A 21,076-nucleotide genomic window follows, 5' to 3' on the forward strand; every position below is an offset into this window, starting at 1 on the left:
GGGCGAACCCTATAATATACATATTAAAAATATAAGAATATAGAGGTTCTTTACGTAAGTTAATTCGTAAGTTACGTATATTTATTACTAATAAAAATGTTCGTAAATAAAATTAAACAGGTTTCGAGAAAGCCATTTAAGCAAATAAAAGTAAAATTAATATTCATTTTTTTTTTTATTTATTCATGTACGGTGAGCCAAAATTAAAAGCTGCAATAATTCAAAAACGTTCAAAAATTAAACAAAAAAAACAAGTTTTTTAAACTGAAAGTAAGGGACGACGTTAAAACTTAAAACGAACAGAAATTATTCTGTATATGAAAGGGGCTGTCCCCTCCTCAACGCCTCGCTCTTTACGCCAAAGTTTGACTTTCTCACAACTCTATTTTTTTTTAACAATGAAAAACTTTAGGGATATATGGCACCCCCTTCCTGGAAATGTCCCTTCCCCCAAGGAAACATCCTCCATGGAAATATCCTCCGACGTAACAAAGGGGGCCAAGCTGCCCTCCAATTTTTTTGTTCACTTAAAAAGGGTACTAGAACTTTTCATTCCCGTTCGAATGAACCCTCTCACGATATTCTACGACTACTGGATCGATACGATGACCCCTGGAAAAAAAATAAATAAACACGAATCCGTGATCTTTCTTCTGGCAAAAAAATACAAAATTACAAATTTTTGCTGATAGGAGCTTGAAACATCTACAGTAGGGCTTTGTGCTATGCTGAATCTGAAGGTTTGATTTTCATTAAATTAATCTTAAAAGTGATCCGGCTCAGTGGTAACCGAAACTCTATAAAACGGGATTTTGATACCAATAGATACATACAAGGAATCAAATTTTAATTTTGATTTTAAATATATAAGTTTCATCAAGTTTAATCCTACCCATCAAAAGTTACGCGCCTGAGAAAATTTGGCTGATTTTTGAAAAAGGGGGAGAAGACCCCCTAAAAGCTATAGAACCTTAACGAAAATAACACCATCATATTCAGCGTATCAGAGATCCCTACTTTGGAGGTTTCAAGCTCCTATTTACAAAAATGTGGAACTTTGCATTTTTTGCCAGAAGAAAGACCATGGATGCGGGTTTATTTGTTTTTTTGTTTTTTTTTCCAGGGGTGATCGTATCGACCCAGTGGTCGTAGAATATCGCGGGAGGACTCAGTGGAACGGAAATTAAAAGTTCTAGTGCCCTTTTTAAGTGACCAAAAAAAGGAGGGAAACTAGGCCCCCTCCCACGCTTATTTTTTTTCCAAAGTCACACGATCAAAGTTTTGAGATAGCCGTTTTGTTCAGTATGGTAAAAAATGTGATAACAAGCATTTTAGTATGACTTAGACCCCCGGAGTCTCCATTGGGGGGGCTGAAAGTTATGAACTTTACTCAATGTTATAACATATAGTATTGGTTATTGCAAAGCATACAGAAGTTTTCAGGAGGGGTTTTATCTGGTATTGGGGGGGGGGACTCGGGGGGTATGTTGGAGGATCTTTCCATGAAGAAAGTTTTCATGGGGGAAGTTAAAGTGCTATGAAGGGGACTTGCCAGCATTATTTAAAAAAAGATCAGAAATTAAATATAAGAAAAAACAAGTTTTTCAACTGAAAGTAAGCAGCAACATCGAAACTTAAAACGAACAGAAAATATTAGCTAATGATTAGGCTCACCCCCCTAGTCAATACCTCGCTCTTTAATCCAAACATTTTTTAGTACTTTCATAAGAGCTATTTAGTCTAATTAACGGTTTTTGTGATTAAGAGGTGATTTTTAAAGAATTTGAACAAAATTCGAACTTTAGCTTAAAGAGCAAGGTATTGACTAGGGGGCAAACCCCCTAATATACGTATTAAAAACATATGAATATAGAAGTTCGATACGTAAGTTAATTCGTAAGTTACATATATTTATTAAATAGTTCGTGGTAACGAACTGTAAGTAAGGAGCGACCCGGCTCAATGGTAACCGAAACTCTAAAAAACGGGATTTTGATACCAATAGATACGTCAAAAGAATCAGATTTTAATGCAGATTTTAAATATATAAGTTTCATTCAGTTTAATCTTACCCATCAAAAGTTACGTGCCTGAGAAAATTTGGCTGATTTTCAAAAAAAGGGGGAAAGACCCCTAAAAGTTATAGAACCTTAATGAAAATCACACCATCATATTCAGCGTATCAGAGAACCCTATTGTAGAGGTTTCAAGCTCCTATCTACAAAAATGTGGAATTTTGCATTTTTGCCAGAAGAAAGATTACGGATGCGTGTTTATTTGTTTGTTTTGTTTTTTGTTTTTTTCCCCAGGGGTCATCGTATCGACCCAGTGGTCCTACAATATTGTGGGAGGGCTCATTGGAACAGAAATTAAAAGTTCTAGTGCCCTTTTAAGTAACCCAAAAAAATCGAGGGCAACCAGGCCCCCTCCCACGCATATTTTTTTCCCAAAGTCACCCGATCAAAATTTTGAGATAGGCATTTTGTTCAACATGGTTGAAAATATGATAAATATGTCTTTTAGGATGACTTGATCCCCCAAAGTCCCCAGGGGAGGGCTGAAAGTTATGAACTTTACTCAATGTTAACATATAGTATTGGTTATTGGGAAGTATACAGACTTTTTCAGAGGAGATTTTTCCTGGTAGGTGGGGGAAGGAGAGGGTCGGGGGCTATATGGAAGAATCTTTCCATGAAGGAAGTTGTCATGGGGGAAGGGACATTGCTATGAAGGGGGCGCCGGATTTCCCAGCATTATTAAAGAAAAAGATCAGGAATTAAGTTAAAAAAAACAAATTTTTCAACTGATCAACTGATTGTGATTAAGAGGTCATTTTTAAAGAACTGGAAAACAAATTAGAACTATAGTTTAAAGAGCAGGGTATTGACTAGGGGGCGAACCCCCTAATATACGTGTTAAAAATTTATGAATATAGAAGTTCGTTACGTAAGTTAATTCTAAGTTACGTATATTTATTACTAATAAAAACGTTCGTAAATAAAATTAAACAAGTTTCGAGAAAGCCATTTAACCAAATATAATATTCAAATTTTGTTTTAATTATTCATGTACAGTGAGCCAAAATCAAAACCTGCATTAATTCAAAAACTTTCAAAAATTTAATAGAAAAAACAAGTTTTTTTAACTGAAAGTAAGGAACGACGTTAAAACTTAAAACAAACAGAAATTATTCCGTATATGAAAGGGGCTGTCCCCTCCGCAACGCCTCGCGCTTTAAGCGAAAGTTTTACTGTCTAACAAAAATATTTTTTAAAAAATAAAAAAAAATTATCGTAAATATAGATGGGGTGAGGAGGGGACAGCCCCCTTCAAAAAAGGAAAAAATTATGTTAGTTTTAATTTTTAACGTCGTTCCTTACTTTCAGTTAAAAAAACTTGTTTTTTTTATTTAATTTTTTACTAATAAAAACGTTCTTAAATAGAATCAAACAAGTTTCGAGAAAACCACTTAAACCAAATAAAAGTAAAATTAATATGCAAATTTTGTTTAATTATTCGGCCTTTGTGATTAAGGGGTCATTTTTAAAGAATTGGAACAAAATTCGAACTTAAGCTTAAAGAGCAAGGTATTATATATTAGGGGGGTGAACCCCCTAATATACGTATTAAAATATATGAATATAGATGTTCGTTACGTAAGTTAATTCGTAAGTTACGTATATTTATTACTAATAAAACGTTTCGAGACAAGTCATTTAACCAAATAAAATTAAAATTAATATGCAAATTATGTTTTAATTATTCATGTACGGTGAGCCAAAATCAAAACTTGCATTAATTCAAAAAAGTTCAAAAATTAAATAAAAAAACAAGTTTTTTTAACTGAAAGTAAGGAACGACGTTAAAACTTAAAACGAACAGAAATTATTCCATATATGAAAGGGGCTGTCCCCTCCTCAACGCCTCGCTCTTTACGCCAAAGTTTAACTTTCTCACAAATAATTTTTTTTTAAACAATAAGATTTTGTTTCAATTGCAAATTTTGTCTTAATTAACTTTAACGAAAATTACACCATCAGATTCAGCTTATCAAAGAACACTATTAAAGAAGTTTCAAACTCCTATCTGCAAAAATGTGGAATTTTGCATTTTTAATTAACTTTAACGAAAATCAATCCTATCTGCAAAAATTTGGAAATCTAGATTTTTTGCTCGAAAAAAGATCACGATGCGTGTTTTTTTTCAGGGGTAATCGTTTCGACCCAGTGGTCATAGAATATTGTGAGAGGGCTCATTCGAACGGAAATTAAAAGTTCTAGTGCCCTTTTTAAGTGACCAGCCAAAATCAAAGCTGCATTAATTCAAAAACGTTCAGAAATTAACTTAAAAGAAAACAAGTTTTTTTAACTGAAAGTAAGGAACGACATTAAACCTTAAAAAGAACAGAAATTATTCTGTATATAAAAGGGGCTTTCCCCTCCTCAACACCTCGCGCTTTACACTAAAGTTTGACTCTGTCTCACAACTTTATTTTTTAAAACAATAAAAACTTTAGCGTAAAGAGCGAGGTGTTGAGGAGGGGAAAGTCCCTTTCATATACGGAATAATTTCTGTTCGTTTTAAGTTTTAATGTCGCTCCTTACTTTCAGTTAAAAAAAACTTGTTTTTTTTTAGTTAATAAAGTAAATAAACCGTTCCGGGTTCGCAGTTAATTTGCATTAAATTTGAAAAAAATACGAATTAAATTAAAATTTCTACTGAGAACAATTAGGTCTACTTCTCTGTCCCTTAAATATGATAAATGGCACCGTTACGGTGGTTAAAACAAAGAAAAAGAGGGGGCTTAATCGTACAAATCTTGTGACTTAAAGTATTTTCGCTATCAAACAGTTTGTGGTAACGAATTGTAAAGTAAGGAGCGACCCGACTCAATAGTAACCAAAACTCTAAAAAACGGAGTTTTAATACCAATAAATACATCAAAAGAATCAAATTTTTATGCTGATTTCAAATATACGAGTTTCATCAAGTTTAATCTCATTTATCAAAAGTTATGCGCCTGAGAAAATTGCCTTATTTTCGAAAAAAGGGGGAAGCACCCCCTAAAATTCATAGAATCTTAATGAAAACCACAAATCAAACCATAAGATTCAGCGTAACAGAAAATCCTACTGTAGATGTTTCAAGCTCCTATCTGCAAAAATGTGGAATTTTTTTTTTTTTTTTATCCCAGAAGAAATATCACGGATGCGTGTTTATTTTTTTTTTTTTACAGGGGTGATCATATCGACCCAGTAGTCCTAGAATATTGTGAGAACGGAACGGAAATTCGAACGGAAATTAAAAGTTCTAGTGCCCTTTTTAAGTGACCAAAAAAATGGAGGACAACTTGGTCCCCTCCCACGCTCATTTTTTCCTGAAGTCACCTAATCAAAGTTTTGAGATAGCCATTTTGTTAAGCATAGTTGGAAATCTAATAAATATGTCTTTGAGGACGACTTAATCCCCCACAGTTCTCGGGGGAAGGGCTGCAAGTTACGAACTTTGCCCATTGTTTACATATAGTATTGGTTATTGGGAAATGTACAGGCGTTTTGAGGAAGGATTTTTTTCTGGTGAGGGGTCGGAGGAGGAGCTTACGTGGGAGGATCTTTCCATGGAGGATGTTTTATTGGGGGAAGGGACATTTCTATGAAGCGGATGCCGGAATTCCCAGCATTATCTAAAAAAAAAGATCAGAAATTAAATAAAATAAACAGGTTTTTTCAACTGAAAGTAAGAAGCAATATTAAAACTTAAAACGAACAGAAATTATTACGTATATGCTAGTCAATACTTCGCTCTTTCCACTAAAGTTTTTTTTTGTACTTTCAAAAGAGCCATCTTTTCTAATTAAACGGCCTTTGTGATTCAGGCATATGTGATTCGAACAAAATTCGAACTTTAGCGTAAAGAGCAAGATATTCACTAGGGGGAGAATTCCCTCATTTACGTAATAACATAAACGTAATAAAAAACAATAACAAAAACAAGCGATACGGCTCAATAGCAATGAAACTTTAAATACGGCTCAATAGAAACTTTAAAAAACGGAATTTTGTTGTCAATAAATATATCAAAAGAATGGGCTAATAATGCTGATTCTAAATATATAAATTTCTTTAAGTTTAGTATTACTCAACAAAGGCTACGAGAATGAGAAAATTTACCTGATTTTTGAACCAGGGGAGAAACATCCCCTACAAGTGAGAGAATCTTAATGAAAATCACACCATCAGATTCAGCGTATCAGAAAACCTTATTGTATAGGTTTCAAGCTCATATCTGCAATTACAAAAAAAACAAGTTTTTTTAACTGAAAGTAAGGAACGACGTTAAAACTTAAAACGAACAGAAATTATTCCGTATATGAAAGGGGCTGTCCCCTCCTCAACCCCTCGCTCTTTACGCTAAAGTTTGACTCTGTCTCAGAGCTTTATTTTTTTAAACAATAAAAAACTTTAGCGTAAAGAGCGAGGCGTTGAGGAGGGGTGAGTCCCTTTCATATACGGAATAATTTCTGTTTGTTTTAAGTTTTAACGTCGTTCCTTACTTTCAGTTTAAAAAACTTGTTTTTTTATTTAATTTGTGAACGTTTTTGAATTAATGCAGGTTTTGATTTTGGCTCACCGTGCATGAATAATTAAAACAAAATTTGCATATTAATTCTACTTTTATTTGGTTCAATGGCTTTCTCGAAACTTGCTTAATTATATTTACGAACGTTTTTATTAGTAATAAATATACGTAACTTACGAATTAAGTTACGTAACGAACTTCTATATTCATATATTTTTTAATACGTATATTAGGAGGTTCGCCCCCTAGACAATACCTCGCTCTTTAAGCTAAAGTTCGACTTTTGTTCAGATTCTTTAAAAATGGCCGCTTAATCAAAAAGGCCGTTACTTAGAATAAATAGCTCTTATGAAAGTACTAAAAAATCTTTGGCTTAAAGAGCGAGGTATTGACTAGGGGGTGAACCCAATCATATATGTAATATTTTCTGTTCGTTCAAAGTTTTGATGTTGCTGCTGTTGCAGCTGAAAAACTTGTTTTTTTTATATTTAATTTCTGATCTTTTTTTAAATAATGCTGGGAATTCCGGCGTCCCCTTCATAGCAATGTCCCTTCCCCCATGAAAACTTCCTTCATAGAAAGATCCTCCCACTTAACCTCCGACCCCCCCCCCCCACTACCAGAAAAAATCTCCCCTGATAACGTCTGTATACTTCCCAATAACCAATACTGTATGTTAACATTGGGTAAAGTTCATAACTTTCAGCCCTTCCCCCTAGAAACTTCGGGGTATTGAGTCATTATAAAAGACATACCTATATTATTTTCGAACATGCTGAACAAAATGGCTATCTCAAAATTTTGATTGGGTGACTTTCGGAAAAAATAAGCCTGGGAGGGGGCCTAGTTGCCCTCCATTTTTTTGTTCACTTAAAAATGGCACTAGAACTTTCAATTTCCATTCCAATGAGCCCTCCCACGATATTCTAGGACCACTGGGTCGATACTATCACCCCTGGGGAAAAAAAACAAACAAACAAATAAACACGCACCCGTGATCTTTCTTCTGGCAAAAAATGCAAAATTCCACATTTTTCTAGATAAGAGCTTCTATTTGTATCAAAATACCGTTTTCTAGAGTTTCGGTTACCATTGAGCCGGGTCGCTCCTTACTTACAGTTCGTTACCACGAACTGTTTGAAAGTGTGCAAATTTGTATTTTTGATCGTCTTAAATCATTTTCAGGTTCTCCGTGTACAACCCAGAAAAACTTTTTAGTGTTTTCATCTCACGGGTTACAAGCGTGTTGGACACGGTTTCCTGTTTCCACGGTCTCTTAAAATATACTAATAACTGTAGCGTGAAGAGCAAGGTGTTGAAGAAGGGCTTGTCCACCTGTCATGCAGGAAAAATAAAGATTAACGTGTTTCAAAAAGTTCGTGGTAACGAATCAAACAGTTCGTGGTAACGAAGTGTAAGTAAGGAGTGACCCGACTCATTAGTAACCGCAACTCTAGAAAAAAGAATTTCGATACAAATAAAAACATCAAAAGAATCAGATTTTTATGCAGATTTCAAATATATAAGTTTCATCAAGTTTAGTTTTACCCATCAAAAGTAACGCGCCTGAAAACATTTGCCTTATTTTCGAAAAAAGGGGAAAACAACCCCTAAAAGTCTAAGAACTCTAATGAAAATCACACCATTCAATTCAGCGTATCAGAGAACCCTACTATAGAAGTTTCAAGATCCTATCTGCAAAAATGTGGAATTTTGTATTTTTTGTCAGAAGAAAGATCACGGATGCGTGTTTATTTGTTGTTGTTGTTTTTTTTTTTTTGGTTTTTGTTTTATCCAAAGGGAGATCGTATGGAACCAGTGGTCCTAGAATATCACGGGAGGGCTTATTCGAACGGAAATTAAATGTTCTAGTGCCCCTTTTAAGTGGCCAATAAAAATGGAGGGCAACTAGGCCCCCTCCCACGCTTATTTTTTTGTTCCCAAAGTCACCCGATAAAAATTTTGAGATTTAATTTTATAAGTTAACTTGGTTAATTACATAACTCAGTAGAACTACTGTTTAACTTTTAAGTTAAATATGCTTTTAAGATACTGAAGTTAAATTAGGCAGAAGAAAACGGATCGAACTGTAAATAATCCTTATTTAGTTTAAGCGAATAGGGTATAAAAATGTCAAATAGTTAAAATATTTTATTAAAAAAAATGTCAAATAGTCAATCCTTAAAATTTCAATTCAACTATGGAAGCATGAAACAATATAAAATATTGGACAAACTTGAAAGACCTAGTTTTTTTTTTAACCTAACTAGTAACAGTTATTTTTTACCCTGGTATAATCTCTTTTAAATAAAAAATTATTTTTGTTACAATAAAAATCCATTAAGATAATAGATCTTTGAAAGAATTTTGTGAAAAGAGGTCTTCCAATCAAATTATCAACATACTGCGAGAAACAAAAAAAAAGTTGGTTTTCCATTTCTTAGACAATTTTTTGCGGCTTAAAAAAAATTACCTGAATTTACAGCAGATAAGATTAAGAACAATTTGATTAAAATAATATTTCAGCGAACTATTATAAATATATTTAAAACTAATACCTACTTCAGGCACGTGCATAGGCAATTATTTTAGAGGGTTCCACAGGTATTTGGGGAGGGGGAGAAAAAAAGGTAAAATGGCTCAATATGCCAAAAATTATGGAAATCAGAGGACAAATTGTAATAATCTTAATATCTAATGAGAAGGGGGAAGGAGAAAAAATATCAGTAAAATATTTTTAAGCATGAGCCTGGCTGATCCAATTCCTTTTTTTTTGAAAACTTATTATAACTCAAACTTTTTAAGGTAAAATAAAAATTGCGATTATATACTATTACAAAAGTAGATATTACTTACGACCTGAGCAGATCTCCGACTTTTCTGATACCCAAGAGCATTAGGGCTCTACCCCCCTTCATGGCACTCTCTTTGTGGCCCTGCGTAAGACCATTCAGACATATGTTTTGGCTTACAATTCATTTTTCTTACCTAGACAGGGCTTGTGTAAGAAAGCATTAATCTCTGCAGTTTGTCTGACGTAGAATAATACACAAAAGCAATATATTCCAGAAGAATGTGTGTCTTCTTTAGCATTTTGCAAGATATATTTCGTAAGCACTTCTGTATTTCAGGCTGAACTTTCTTGGTCTTGATTTACACAGGCTATTTACAATTATAGCCTATAATGTAGGCTATATACAAATACGAAGAGCTCAGATGGCTCGTCAAGGGGATAAATGCTAGTCTGGTTTTCATCAAACAGTTTTCAACAATTTCTCAGAAAACAAATTGAAGGTTCACTATTTTAGTTTAATAAATCGAAAGGTTGAATGTCCCTAACAGAGGGTGCATTGCAGGTTTAAAAAATAGTTAATAGCATATAATAAAAATTAAATTTTTCGTTCCAGGTCAGAGCAAATTAACAGATGGATCGATCGGAAATTAGCCTAGTATTAAATTTTGCATTGAATTTTTTGTCAACAAGGTTAACTACCATCTTTAGTGTATTAACTTCTGCAAAATCATTATCAAATCGGGAAAAATGGAGGCAAATGACCAACCTAACAAGAATTCATGAGTATTAAGACATTAATACTCATATTTTAAATTTAACTCATTGCATATTAAAATAAAACTGTTACAGGTTCGCAGTTAGTTTGCATTAACTTTGAAATAAATATGAATTAAATTAAAATTTCCACCGGGAACGCAGCCATTAACTCTACTTTTCTGTCCTTTAAATATGATGAAATGGCAACGTTATGGTGGTACACAGAAAACAGGGGGCTTACTCGTAAAATCGTGTGACTCAAAGCCCTTTCGCTATTTCCACTGGCTTGACGTTTCACTCAGGTAAAGCACGTCAGATGAAATATAAATTTTGTTCTTTTCACTGGGTTTAAAATTCACAAAGAAACACAGAAGAATGAATAATATTTTTTTTTAACCACGTTATCTGGATTTTTATCAGACATACGTTTAAAGAATAATTTCACTGGTTTACGAAAATATAGCACAGACGTAAGACGGAAATCAACGCACAATTCTGATCACATTATAGTGCGAAACCTTTTCCAAATTCCAAATCCAATTTCATTATAGTTATTTACAGCTTCAATAAATTTAGTTTTTTTTCTGTTTTCTTTATAAACATAACTTGCTTTAGTATAATTAAAGCTGTTTCTAGTCAAAAAAATCTGAATATATTTAAAGTATAGCCTATGATTCTATCTCATATTGTCATATCAAGCGCAATAATAACAAAAAGAATCTCCTACATTAACACTGAAACAAATTAATGGGCATGGACCAAAAATAGTGTTAATACAAGAAGATATATCTGAAATAAAAGCGCAGTAAATAAAAGTGCATTTTAGTACCCAACTGGATTTTTTTTTTAATATGGGAAACAAAAACTTCAATCATTTTACGTGGTTCTACTTGAGTATTCGAAAGGATAATTAAATAAAAAGATTTTATTTTATTCCCACAATTGAATCAATATTAGAACAGTTAATGCATCATTTTGGAAAAATTGCATTTTTCTAAAGTTGAAAAGTAAAAAAATATACTTATAGGAATATAATATAGTGATACAATTATATCACTTTTTCATGTTGGTTGAACCACTTCGTTTGGTTCGAATCTTTCTCTAGCTGTAGTTTACTTTTGTACCAGTGGAAGTTTGAAGCGTGTTCGACAAATATCATTTTCAGGTTCTCCGTGTACAACCCAGAAAAACTTTTAAGTGTTTTCATCTCACGGGTTACAAGCGTGTTGGACACGGTTTCCTGAAAATTGCAACGCACCAGAGTAGCATGGTTGAACATTGGTGCTGAGAAGATATTCGCACGCGTTGGAAACAGAAGTCAAAGCGATAATCTGCACAGCCCGAGTCGAGCTCCGTGCTGAATGTGCGATGCCTGAAAACGAGGCTTTAGTTGGACCAATGGGTAGTTTACCTTTGCACCGATATCAATGTTTAATGGAAAGCTTACCTGTGACTTCTACGAGAAAAGTAGCATTTGAAGAACCAAGGGGGTTTTTAGCCACGCATAAATACTCTCCCGAGTCCTCGATTCGGACTTTGTCAATCTGCAAAGTCCAACGATTTGACCTTTTATCGTCAGGAAGGAGGCGCCCATCCTGAAACAAAAATAATTTCTGAGATCCTACTGTCTATAATTTACAAGAATACATTGACTAAGCTTGAAAAAACAATAAAAAAGAGTTGCTTTTTCAGCGATGTTGAGTAAAGGGGCTCTTCTATTTTATCTCTAATTTTATAAGGTTTATCTTCTTAAGGCGTTCTGTGGAGTTCTACTTATATTTTTTATTATTCTTCAGGCACTGAAGAAGGTTGAGCAGAGATCATGGCCAAAATATTCGCATTAATCTCTTTCATTCTCTCATTTCTCTTCCTTAGATTTACGTCGTTTTGTTCTTCCCTGTCCTCGATTTTCTTGTCCTGGAATATCACATATGACAACTCAATTAATTGTCTCTTTTTTCACACTTTTTACTTTTCTAAAATATCACATATGACAACTGAATTTATTGTCTCTTTTTTCTCATTTTTTTTCTCTTTTTCCACTTTTTTCCTGCAGTTCTCTCTGTTTTCACTCTCTCTTTCATTCTCTCTTTTCTCTCTCTATGATTTACGTAATTTTCTTCTTCGCTCTCCTTGGCTTTTTTATCCTGAAATATCACATATGAAAACTCAATTCATTGTCTCTTTTTTCGCTTTTTTCCCTTTTTTCATGCATTTCTCTCTTTTTCACCCTCTCTTTCATTCTCTCTAATTTTACCCTCAAACTAATACCATGTTAAGATGGACCCTGCTTGGCAATGAACCAATTTGATGCTCCCAATTTCTTTGGGCCCCAATTGGGAAGGGGGCTATTCTCTTTGTATGTTCTTTTTTACTTTATATTTGCCTAATTTATTGTAGAGAAACTCTAATCAATTATTATGCCACACACTTTTGCAGGGTCGTCTGCTGTAATGGAGATAACAATTTTTTATTTCACTTGCAGACTTTAAATTTAATTGTGAAATCAATAACCTTTTTTTGTTTATCAATCTCAATATTTGTTTTATCAATTATCAATATTGGATTTTAATATTCTTTTAAAAAAAATCAGAATAAAAAAAAACTGAATGAACACACTTTTGCTTAATTTGATATGGCAGCCTACGTTTTCAATTTGTTTTCAATTTAATTAGCGATTTAATTTAATGTTATGATTTATTTACTTATTAAAACTTAATTTAATTTCAACTTAATGATAATTTTAAAGCTAGTTTTATTTGTATTTTTGTACGGTTTAAAAATAGCAAAAAAATGAAGAAAAAAACAATTTAGAAACAATAAATAATTATAAAATTAACAGTTAAACAAATTAACAAAAAATAACTTTAATAATTTCTATACGAATATAACAAATTAAGAAACAAATTACTCTGTTACAACACAGAGTTTGTAAGGTGTTTTTAACACCCTACAGAGTCATTAAGTTGTTTTTAACAGTTACAAGACAGATTTGGCTGCAACAACAAATAAATATATACGTCTCTGTAAATAATACATATACAACAAGAGATAAGAAAATTACAACAATATAAATCATCGGCAATGATAACTCATCGTGTTCAACTGACAGCTCCATGTACATCCTTAGCTTTTAATGTTCAAAGTACATTTCTTTCTGACCATATAAATCTCTCAAAGAACTGAAAAATCGCCACCCTAAATAATTTCTTTCACGAATCATGCTTTACACCGGCAGATGAACTGAAAGATATCTTCTCCATTATCTCCACACATAGGATAAAAGCAAAGACCTTTCATAGCCAGGTTAACACCGAATCATTTATTCTTGACTGAAGTGATAAGTAATATTACAAGTATAAAAAAAGCCATTTCCAATGACATTTAACCCTTTCAGTCACCATGTTCTCACATGAGAACATCACAGCTTCGCTTGGTCTTCTTGGACCCTGTAGGTGGCAGCGATACTCGAGTATGCGCTCCATAATAATAAGTAATGCGAAAAGACACTGGCGAAGTTTCAAACCGATGATGCTAAATTCTGATTTTTAGCAGTATTTTGAAGTTGTTGCACATCCGTACTCGAAAGAATGGATCTACCAGGTATGTTTTCATGCATTTTTTTTACCAGATTTACCATGAAAATACGCGAAAAAAGGGGTTCATTTGTCCTTTTCAGTTAGTTACCCCATCTATAAAAAAGTTTACCTCGCTAGTGCGTTGGATAGATGCCGCAGATTTTTTCGAAGTAGCGTGTTCTTGGGTAAGGACAGTGTGACTTGATACTAACTTTTCTATTTCAATAGCAGCATATATGGTACAGTCAGTGGAACATACTTTTGTTATTATTATTTGAAAAAATCAGTTATAACTTTTTCCTGTCAAGTCGATATTCTGTAAAAGCGACTCACTATCTTCTTTTCCAGGTCCATCCAATGATCGACCACGTCGAGTTCGTCACGCTGACATACTGAATGTCTTGGACGCGATCGACTCAGACCTTTCAGAGTTATCGGACCTACCAAACTCAGATGACGAAGGTGAAGATTGGGCGTCAGTAAATCTATCGCAGCCACACGATACGGATGAAGATTCATTATCGGAAGTTGAGGATGATGAGCCGCTCCTCCCCCGCCTCCGAAAAATCGAAAACGCAGACTCGTATGGAAGAATGCGATCTTCTCGAAAGTTATCAACAATGCCGACCCGGCGCCGCCGCCACTTGGTCCCGAGGAGCCTATAGACTACTTCAAAGAATATTTTGATAGTGAATTTTATGAGTTAGCCGCCGAGATGACCAATATTTATTCTGTACAGAAAACCGGCTCAAGTTTGGGTACAACAGCCTCTGAAATAAGAAGGCTCATAGGTATTCATATAGCGATGAGTGCTTTTAAATTCCCAAGGTATCGCATGTACTGGGGTAGTCGGACTCGGATACCTCTAATAGCAGACGCCATGAACTTCAATAGGTTTTCGCGTCTCCGAAATTTGTTTCATCTGGTAGATATCCTCTCTAAAGACCCGGAGAACACCGATCGCGTATGGAAGGTTCGTCCGGTTATAGACCGGGTCCTGAAAAAGACAGAAAGCATCGTACCTTCTGAGTATGTATCAGTCGACGAGCAAATGGTGCCGTACACCGGTGCATTGGACATAAAACAGTATATCAGGGGGAAGCCAACACCGTGGGGCATAAAAATCTTTATGCTTTGTAACAGTAACGGCATCATACTCACTTTTGATGTTTACCAGGGTAAGAAAACTATCCTGACGGAAGAGCAGAAGCAGTTCGGACTGGGACCTGGAATGGTACTAGCTCTTGCTGGTCGCGTCCAGCTTCGCCCGCATACGAAAATATTCTTTGACAACTTTTTTACGAGTATTCCGCTCCTTGAAGAGCTTGAACGGAAAAGTATGTATGGCACCTGCACGATCAGAGAGAATAGAGTTCTTGGCTCATAGTTGGAATTTGATACGTCTCTTAACAAGAAATGAAGGTGTGAGGTCCACGTGCTAGTGAGTTGAGATGGAGGTATGATCCCGTGGATCGACTGTTGATCGGTGAGAGTCGCTTCTAACATGATTGGACGCGGCAACGGCAAAAACTGGAGAACGTGGTGTAAGAAAATGAAGACAGAGGTACAAGTGACGCAGCCGGAAGCTATTGCGGCTTATAACCTGAGTATGGGTGGGGTTGATAAGCTTGACCAGATGGTATCCTACTATAGGACCCTCATTCGATCAAAAAAATGGACTTTGAGACTCGTATTCCATTTGATCGATCTTGCTGTAGTCAACAGTTGGCTTGAATATGTCGAGATTTGCAAGGCACAGAATATGAGACAAAAGAACATTGTCGATTCGTTCACCTTCCGACTCGACATAGCAGAGACTCTTATTATGTCTGAAGACACTCCTAGAAGAAGAGGCCGACCCAGATCTCTTCCTTCAAGCGAAGAGGAGGAGAGTGATGAAGAAGACTCGGTTGCCGAAAATCGTAGGAAACGAAAACTCAAATTTCGTAGGCCCTGCTCCGCCGTGAAGAAAGATTCCTTTGCTCATTGGCCAGAAAAATTTGCCGCCCAAAACAGGTGTAAAAATGCCCCCTGTATCATGAAGACTAGGTTCATGTGTACCAAGTGCAACGTCCCACTTTGCCTGGAAGAATCGCGAAACTGTTTCGCACAGTTTCACAAACCTAAAGAAACGTAAAAGGATCATTGTCAATTCAGTGTCTCGTTTTTTGTACTATATTTGAAGTCTCAGTTTTTCATTGGTTTTATACTGTATTTGAATAAATTTGGTCACACTGTCCTTGCTCAAGTACATGGTGGAAAAGAAAGAAGACGTTCAGAAAAAAATCTGAAAAAATTCCTGGTAAGTACTTATCCATCACATGGTTGACTTTCGCTACTCTCATAATTTTGACCTTCCAGGCTAAAATTCGTGACTGAAAGGGTTAAGCAGTGCTGCCGGTACCGACAAACAAGATTATGGCAGCAATTTATCCCAAGAAGCAAAATCCTCAAAACTAATAGGTTTTCATACATTTTTTATGATTACTGAAGAATTTTTGTCTTTTTCTTATTGTGAAACCTTAAAAAAAGTAGATATTGAAAGAAAATTCAAAAAATTATTGTTTTTATCGACATTTTCATGTTCAGAAATTTTATAAACTTATATTTGTTATTTTGATTTATATGAACTATAATTCATGTATTTGAATTATTTTTTTATTTATAAATTTTAATTTATTGGATTTTTTCACTGCAAATCGAGGTGCAGTCTCCTTCCTTTGAGCGTTATCTACCGTATAAAATCAAAACATACTACGTAAATGTGTCATAATGTATGCAAATGTATGTTTTAGTAATATCAATTTTATATAGCAATATTTTCATTCAAAATTGTTGTCTTTGCTTTTTCAGCATTTCTAAGTGTTTTTTTTTTTCTATTTGTTTTTAGGAAAATGAGCAGGGAAGTAATATGAGGGCTAGTCCTAGTAGATAGCAAATGGAAACTGCAAAGGAACCACAGCAGATTTTTCAGGCATTTACAATCCAACATATTCCTGGCTCTGCTTCCGTGCCATGAACCTGTGCAGCAATGGTGATAATTAGTGTGTAGAATTTATTCAAAATAATTTAATAAAAAGAGACTTAAAACAAATTTGGAACGTAAGCAAGGGTTCCTCAGGGACCAGTTCCTTCCTGAAACTCTGAATTTCATTAAGTTCTGGGTACTTCTTACCGTAATTTTCAAATAATTTTTCGCATAATTGAGCACAATGAGGAAAAAACTTCAGCTTAGGTGTCTGGTAAACATTCCTTCTCATAGACAATAAAGATTAACTAGTCGTCTTAATAAAAGTTGAATTGACAGGCAGGCTGCATCTTCAGCCATGGAAACAACTCATGCCCAATCAAATTCCTTTAGTAGTTTTCAGTTGGGTTTTATTTTTCGTCACTTTCTCGTGTTTCGCCAAAGTAAATTTTTTGCAAACGTAAATCACAATGGCTGAAAGGAACAACGTGAACCATCAAGTGTGACAAGACCAATCCGAAAAGCTAAAGCAAAGTCATTGAAATGATGTCTGAAGCAATGATAAAAAAATTAAAAAGAAAGAAATATGCAGTTAGAAGAGTTGCGACAACGAGGGTCACAAATCTCAGAATGGATCAAAAGCGAAAGTGAAGAGCAAAGAAATATGCGGTTAGAAGACAAGCAAGAGCAAGAATCACAGCGAGTAAAAACAACAAAAATTAATTTGTTTGAAGTTTAAAAATAAAACTTATTCTATATAGAACTGCAAAAAATTGCTTAAAACCCTCGAAATTTTCAAACAGTTTATTAGTCATGCACGTTAACTTCGAAAAATTAAACCAGATTACTAAGTATAACTAAGTATATTACTAAGTATAACACATAACTAAGTATAAAATAGTAAGTGAAATATAGCATGGAATTCTTACTTTTTTATTGTTAATTTTGAGTGACAATAAAAAAAAATGCCTATAGGACGTTCCAAAGAACGCAAATTTAAAATTGTTAAAAATGATGAGTCGTTTGAACACAGAAAAAATTTTGCCCAATCACCTGAACCATCAAACTTGACAAGATTAAGAGGAGGACCCAAAAAAAGTAAATTCACAATGGCAGAAAATTAACAACCGCGCCCATCAAATATGAGAAGACCGATACGAGCAGCTAAAGCACAGAGCATTAGAAAAATGTCTGAAATAGTGAATACGGAACAGACAATAGCATATTTAACTAGTGTAAATCAAGTTCTTGGTAAAGGCTACCGAGTTACAACGATTTTTTTAGACAGCAATAAAGCTTTCCATACACGGGATCATTCTATACTTGTTGAAAAGTTGCAAAGGTATGGAGTTAATGGAAGATTTCTCAATTTGATAATTAGTTTCCTTTTTGGTCATTTACAAAGAATAAAAACATCTGGCTCAATTTCTCAACCATTGCTAATTAGATAAGGTGTCCCCCAAGGGTCTATTTTTGGCCCCTTATTATTTTTGATTTATGTTAATGATATTTCTTCTTCTCTTCGGTCACTTGTGGATAAGGTTTCAGAGCTTAAAAATAAATAGATTAATGTTTCGCTCCTGATGTTTGCTGATGATATAGTACCAATTGTGTATGCAAAAACGACTGAATTGCTGAAATAAGATGAGGTCGAATAAGATTGCTATTAATTATTATGAGTCAAATTCTGTAACTTTTGGACGGTCTGCTAATTATCATCTATGGATATCTTCAGTTGAAGCTGGGGGCCTTGTAATATGGAGGACTTCAAGTGTTCGATACCTTGGTATTATTGTTGATGAATCACTTTAAAGATCATAATCACTTTCATTTAAAGATCATATTGAGAAAGTTTCAAATATATTAGCAAAAAATACTCGCATAATTCATAAACTTAAACATTGTTTTCGAAGGAAATATCAGATTGGGTAAAAATCAATTCAAATTCAAATTTGGTAAAAATCACATTGGTGGAAAAAATCGATATTGGACTACGCATGGGGACAGGTAAAAATTTGGTTAAAGGGAATGAATCTTTTCTTTGTGTAAATATATTTTCCTCAAGTGATAGTTTTAGCAACTCAACTCTATTTCATCTCACGGCTGGGAGACCTACTACATACATTCAGGGACATTTCTGTTGGAAGAGAGGTGGGACAGATGCGGCTACAAATTTTATTTTGGGGAAAGGGGGATTTTATTTCAATGCTTACAAAGGAGTATACACTATAGTTCATTTTCCTTCTCATACCTGTTGTCCGATAAAGCTTTGCTTATATACCAAATTCCGGCAACCTGAAATCAGGTTGCATAACTGAACTGCCATTTAGAAAAAAACACGCGATCGTTTTCTATGATCTTCCCTCAAACTTTCAACCTTTTATAATTTCCAAAGGCCCTGAGTTTGACTTAAAAAAGAAAAATACTGATCTCAACATAAGCTTCTTTTTAAGCAAGTGGAACTTTCCAAAGCTGTGAAGCTTCTAATTAAAATAACTCAGTTGTTAGCAAAAATCATACTTGCTAAATTCATTTTTGTCATGAACTTTTCAGTGTAAAAGCTTTCTAAGTGGAATCATCAGTGGAATGAAGACATAAAGTTTTGCTTCAAAAACTACATAGAAATTAAAAAAATGGATTTTTCTCCAGGAAATCGAATATTATAAAGCTAGAGGCGGAGGAGAGTGTGCAGTTATGCTATCCTCAGGAGGCTTGTTGTTGCATTGAGTTGTTATTTGTAGTAGGGACTACTATTAGCGTTAGAAATATCAGCAAGGACCATCGATTAAATTAAACTGAAGTATATTTAATAGTGATTTTGTAGGGCGATATTTATAATATATCTATTGGATTTTAGCATTAATTTGAACCAAGTCTAAAACATAAATTGTTAAAATTTCAGCTTTCAGAAGTTAAAGCCCGACCTTCAAAGCCAAGCCTAAACAGTTATTATGGTCTGCTATTACGTATTTATTATTGTAACTTATTATAGCTCAAAATTGGTGGGTATATTTTTTGTTATTTTTTGTATATATTTCCCATGTGACACTACTCAAGCGGATACAACAAATTCTTATTGCAGGAACGCCACTTGCTAGGGTAAGGAATTTAATACACCGAAACCCACATTGGCAAGGGTGTATTCCTCTGAGGAGCCCTAATATGAGGTGATCACCTGGGAATATTTTAGACTTAAGGTGCTTTTGCTTGTAGTTGTACAACGACTTGCATTTATTAGTGATAACTTTGCACGAATTGGGACATGTTTCTTTGGTTATACTGTCTGTCCTAGATGATTGGATAGATAAGTAAGGTCAAGACCTTGTTCAAGTGCTTGTTTATCTCAATTGTTAAAGTAGGAAAACAGCTTTTTTTCTAGCCAAATAATTACCTGTAATACATTATAATAATATTGTCAATATATGATAAGAAATACAATTTTATTTTATTTTATATTATTATAATGTTAGTGCAGTGGTTCTAAAACTGTGGTACGCGTACCCCTTGGGGGGATACGCAAAAACTTTTTGGGGGTACGTGACCGGCCGGCAAAAAATAAACCCTAATTTAACTCTAGATTGGCAATTTTATATATATTTTAGCTATAGTTTACTTAGTACCGGTAACTCAGAAGGGGTATCTAAGATGTTCTGTGGGTAAAAAGGAGTACAGTGTCTAAATAAGTTTAAGAAACACTGTGTTAGTGTATTATATTCAAGACCGTGTCCAGGGGGGGCAGGGGTTTGAACCTGCGCTCCGAAATGTTTGTCTGACTCGTAAAAACGTAACAAAAATGAATATAAAGGAATTTTTATGCGTTTTTATGGTTTATTGTGTACCCCCCCCCCCCCCCAAGAAAAACCTTTTTTAACCCCCTCTCCCCTCCCCTCGAAAAAAATCCTGGACACGGCCCCGATTAGATTATAAATAAATTATTATCAATTAGAATCATTAGAAGGTTCTTAAGAATTTTTCCACAGCGTCGGGCCAAAACTACACTAAAAATAATAAACGTTTGTTATTTTGTTTTTTTTTAATGAATATTTACAAAAAAGTGACTTTTGTATTTTTCACTCACCTACTTACTTACAGTTCGTTACCACGAACTGTTTGATAAATGCCTCTTCCATGGTTATTGCTGGTATATGAGAAAATTTCCACACACCAGTCAGTCTTTGCTTTTCATTTTTTTAAAATGTTCAGCATTTCCTTGGAATTTTAGTAACGTGTCATTTCCTTAGGAATTTTAAAACAGAGAGGAGCAGAAAAAAGGAAGGCCCTGCGGGATTGGAAGGCCCTGCGGGATAAAGCATAGGGTCTAAGAGACAAAGTGATCTAAACTGTAGTGATCTATTTTACGTAAGTTACATTATGTTTTATATGTTTTAATACAAAATATCT

At 34.3% G+C, this 21,076-nt stretch overlaps 1 protein-coding gene across 1 annotated transcript in view; it reads right to left on the reverse strand.

Moving 5' to 3' along the window:
* LOC148952785 (fibroblast growth factor receptor-like 1) overlaps nt 1-21,076 on the reverse strand; it is a 192,051-nt gene that overhangs the window by 59,851 nt on the left and 111,124 nt on the right. Inside the window, exon 7 of the mRNA XM_089087781.1 lies at nt 11,577-11,724. Coding sequence (XP_088943907.1) covers nt 11,577-11,724 — 148 coding nt within the window. The remainder of the gene's footprint in view (nt 1-11,576; nt 11,725-21,076) is intronic.

The sequence above is a fragment of the Artemia sp. Qi Xiang Cuo genome, chromosome 4 (assembly GCF_049724085.1).
Source record: "Artemia sp. Qi Xiang Cuo chromosome 4, ASM4972408v1, whole genome shotgun sequence".
Lineage (NCBI taxonomy): Eukaryota > Metazoa > Arthropoda > Branchiopoda > Anostraca > Artemiidae > Artemia > Artemia sp. Qi Xiang Cuo.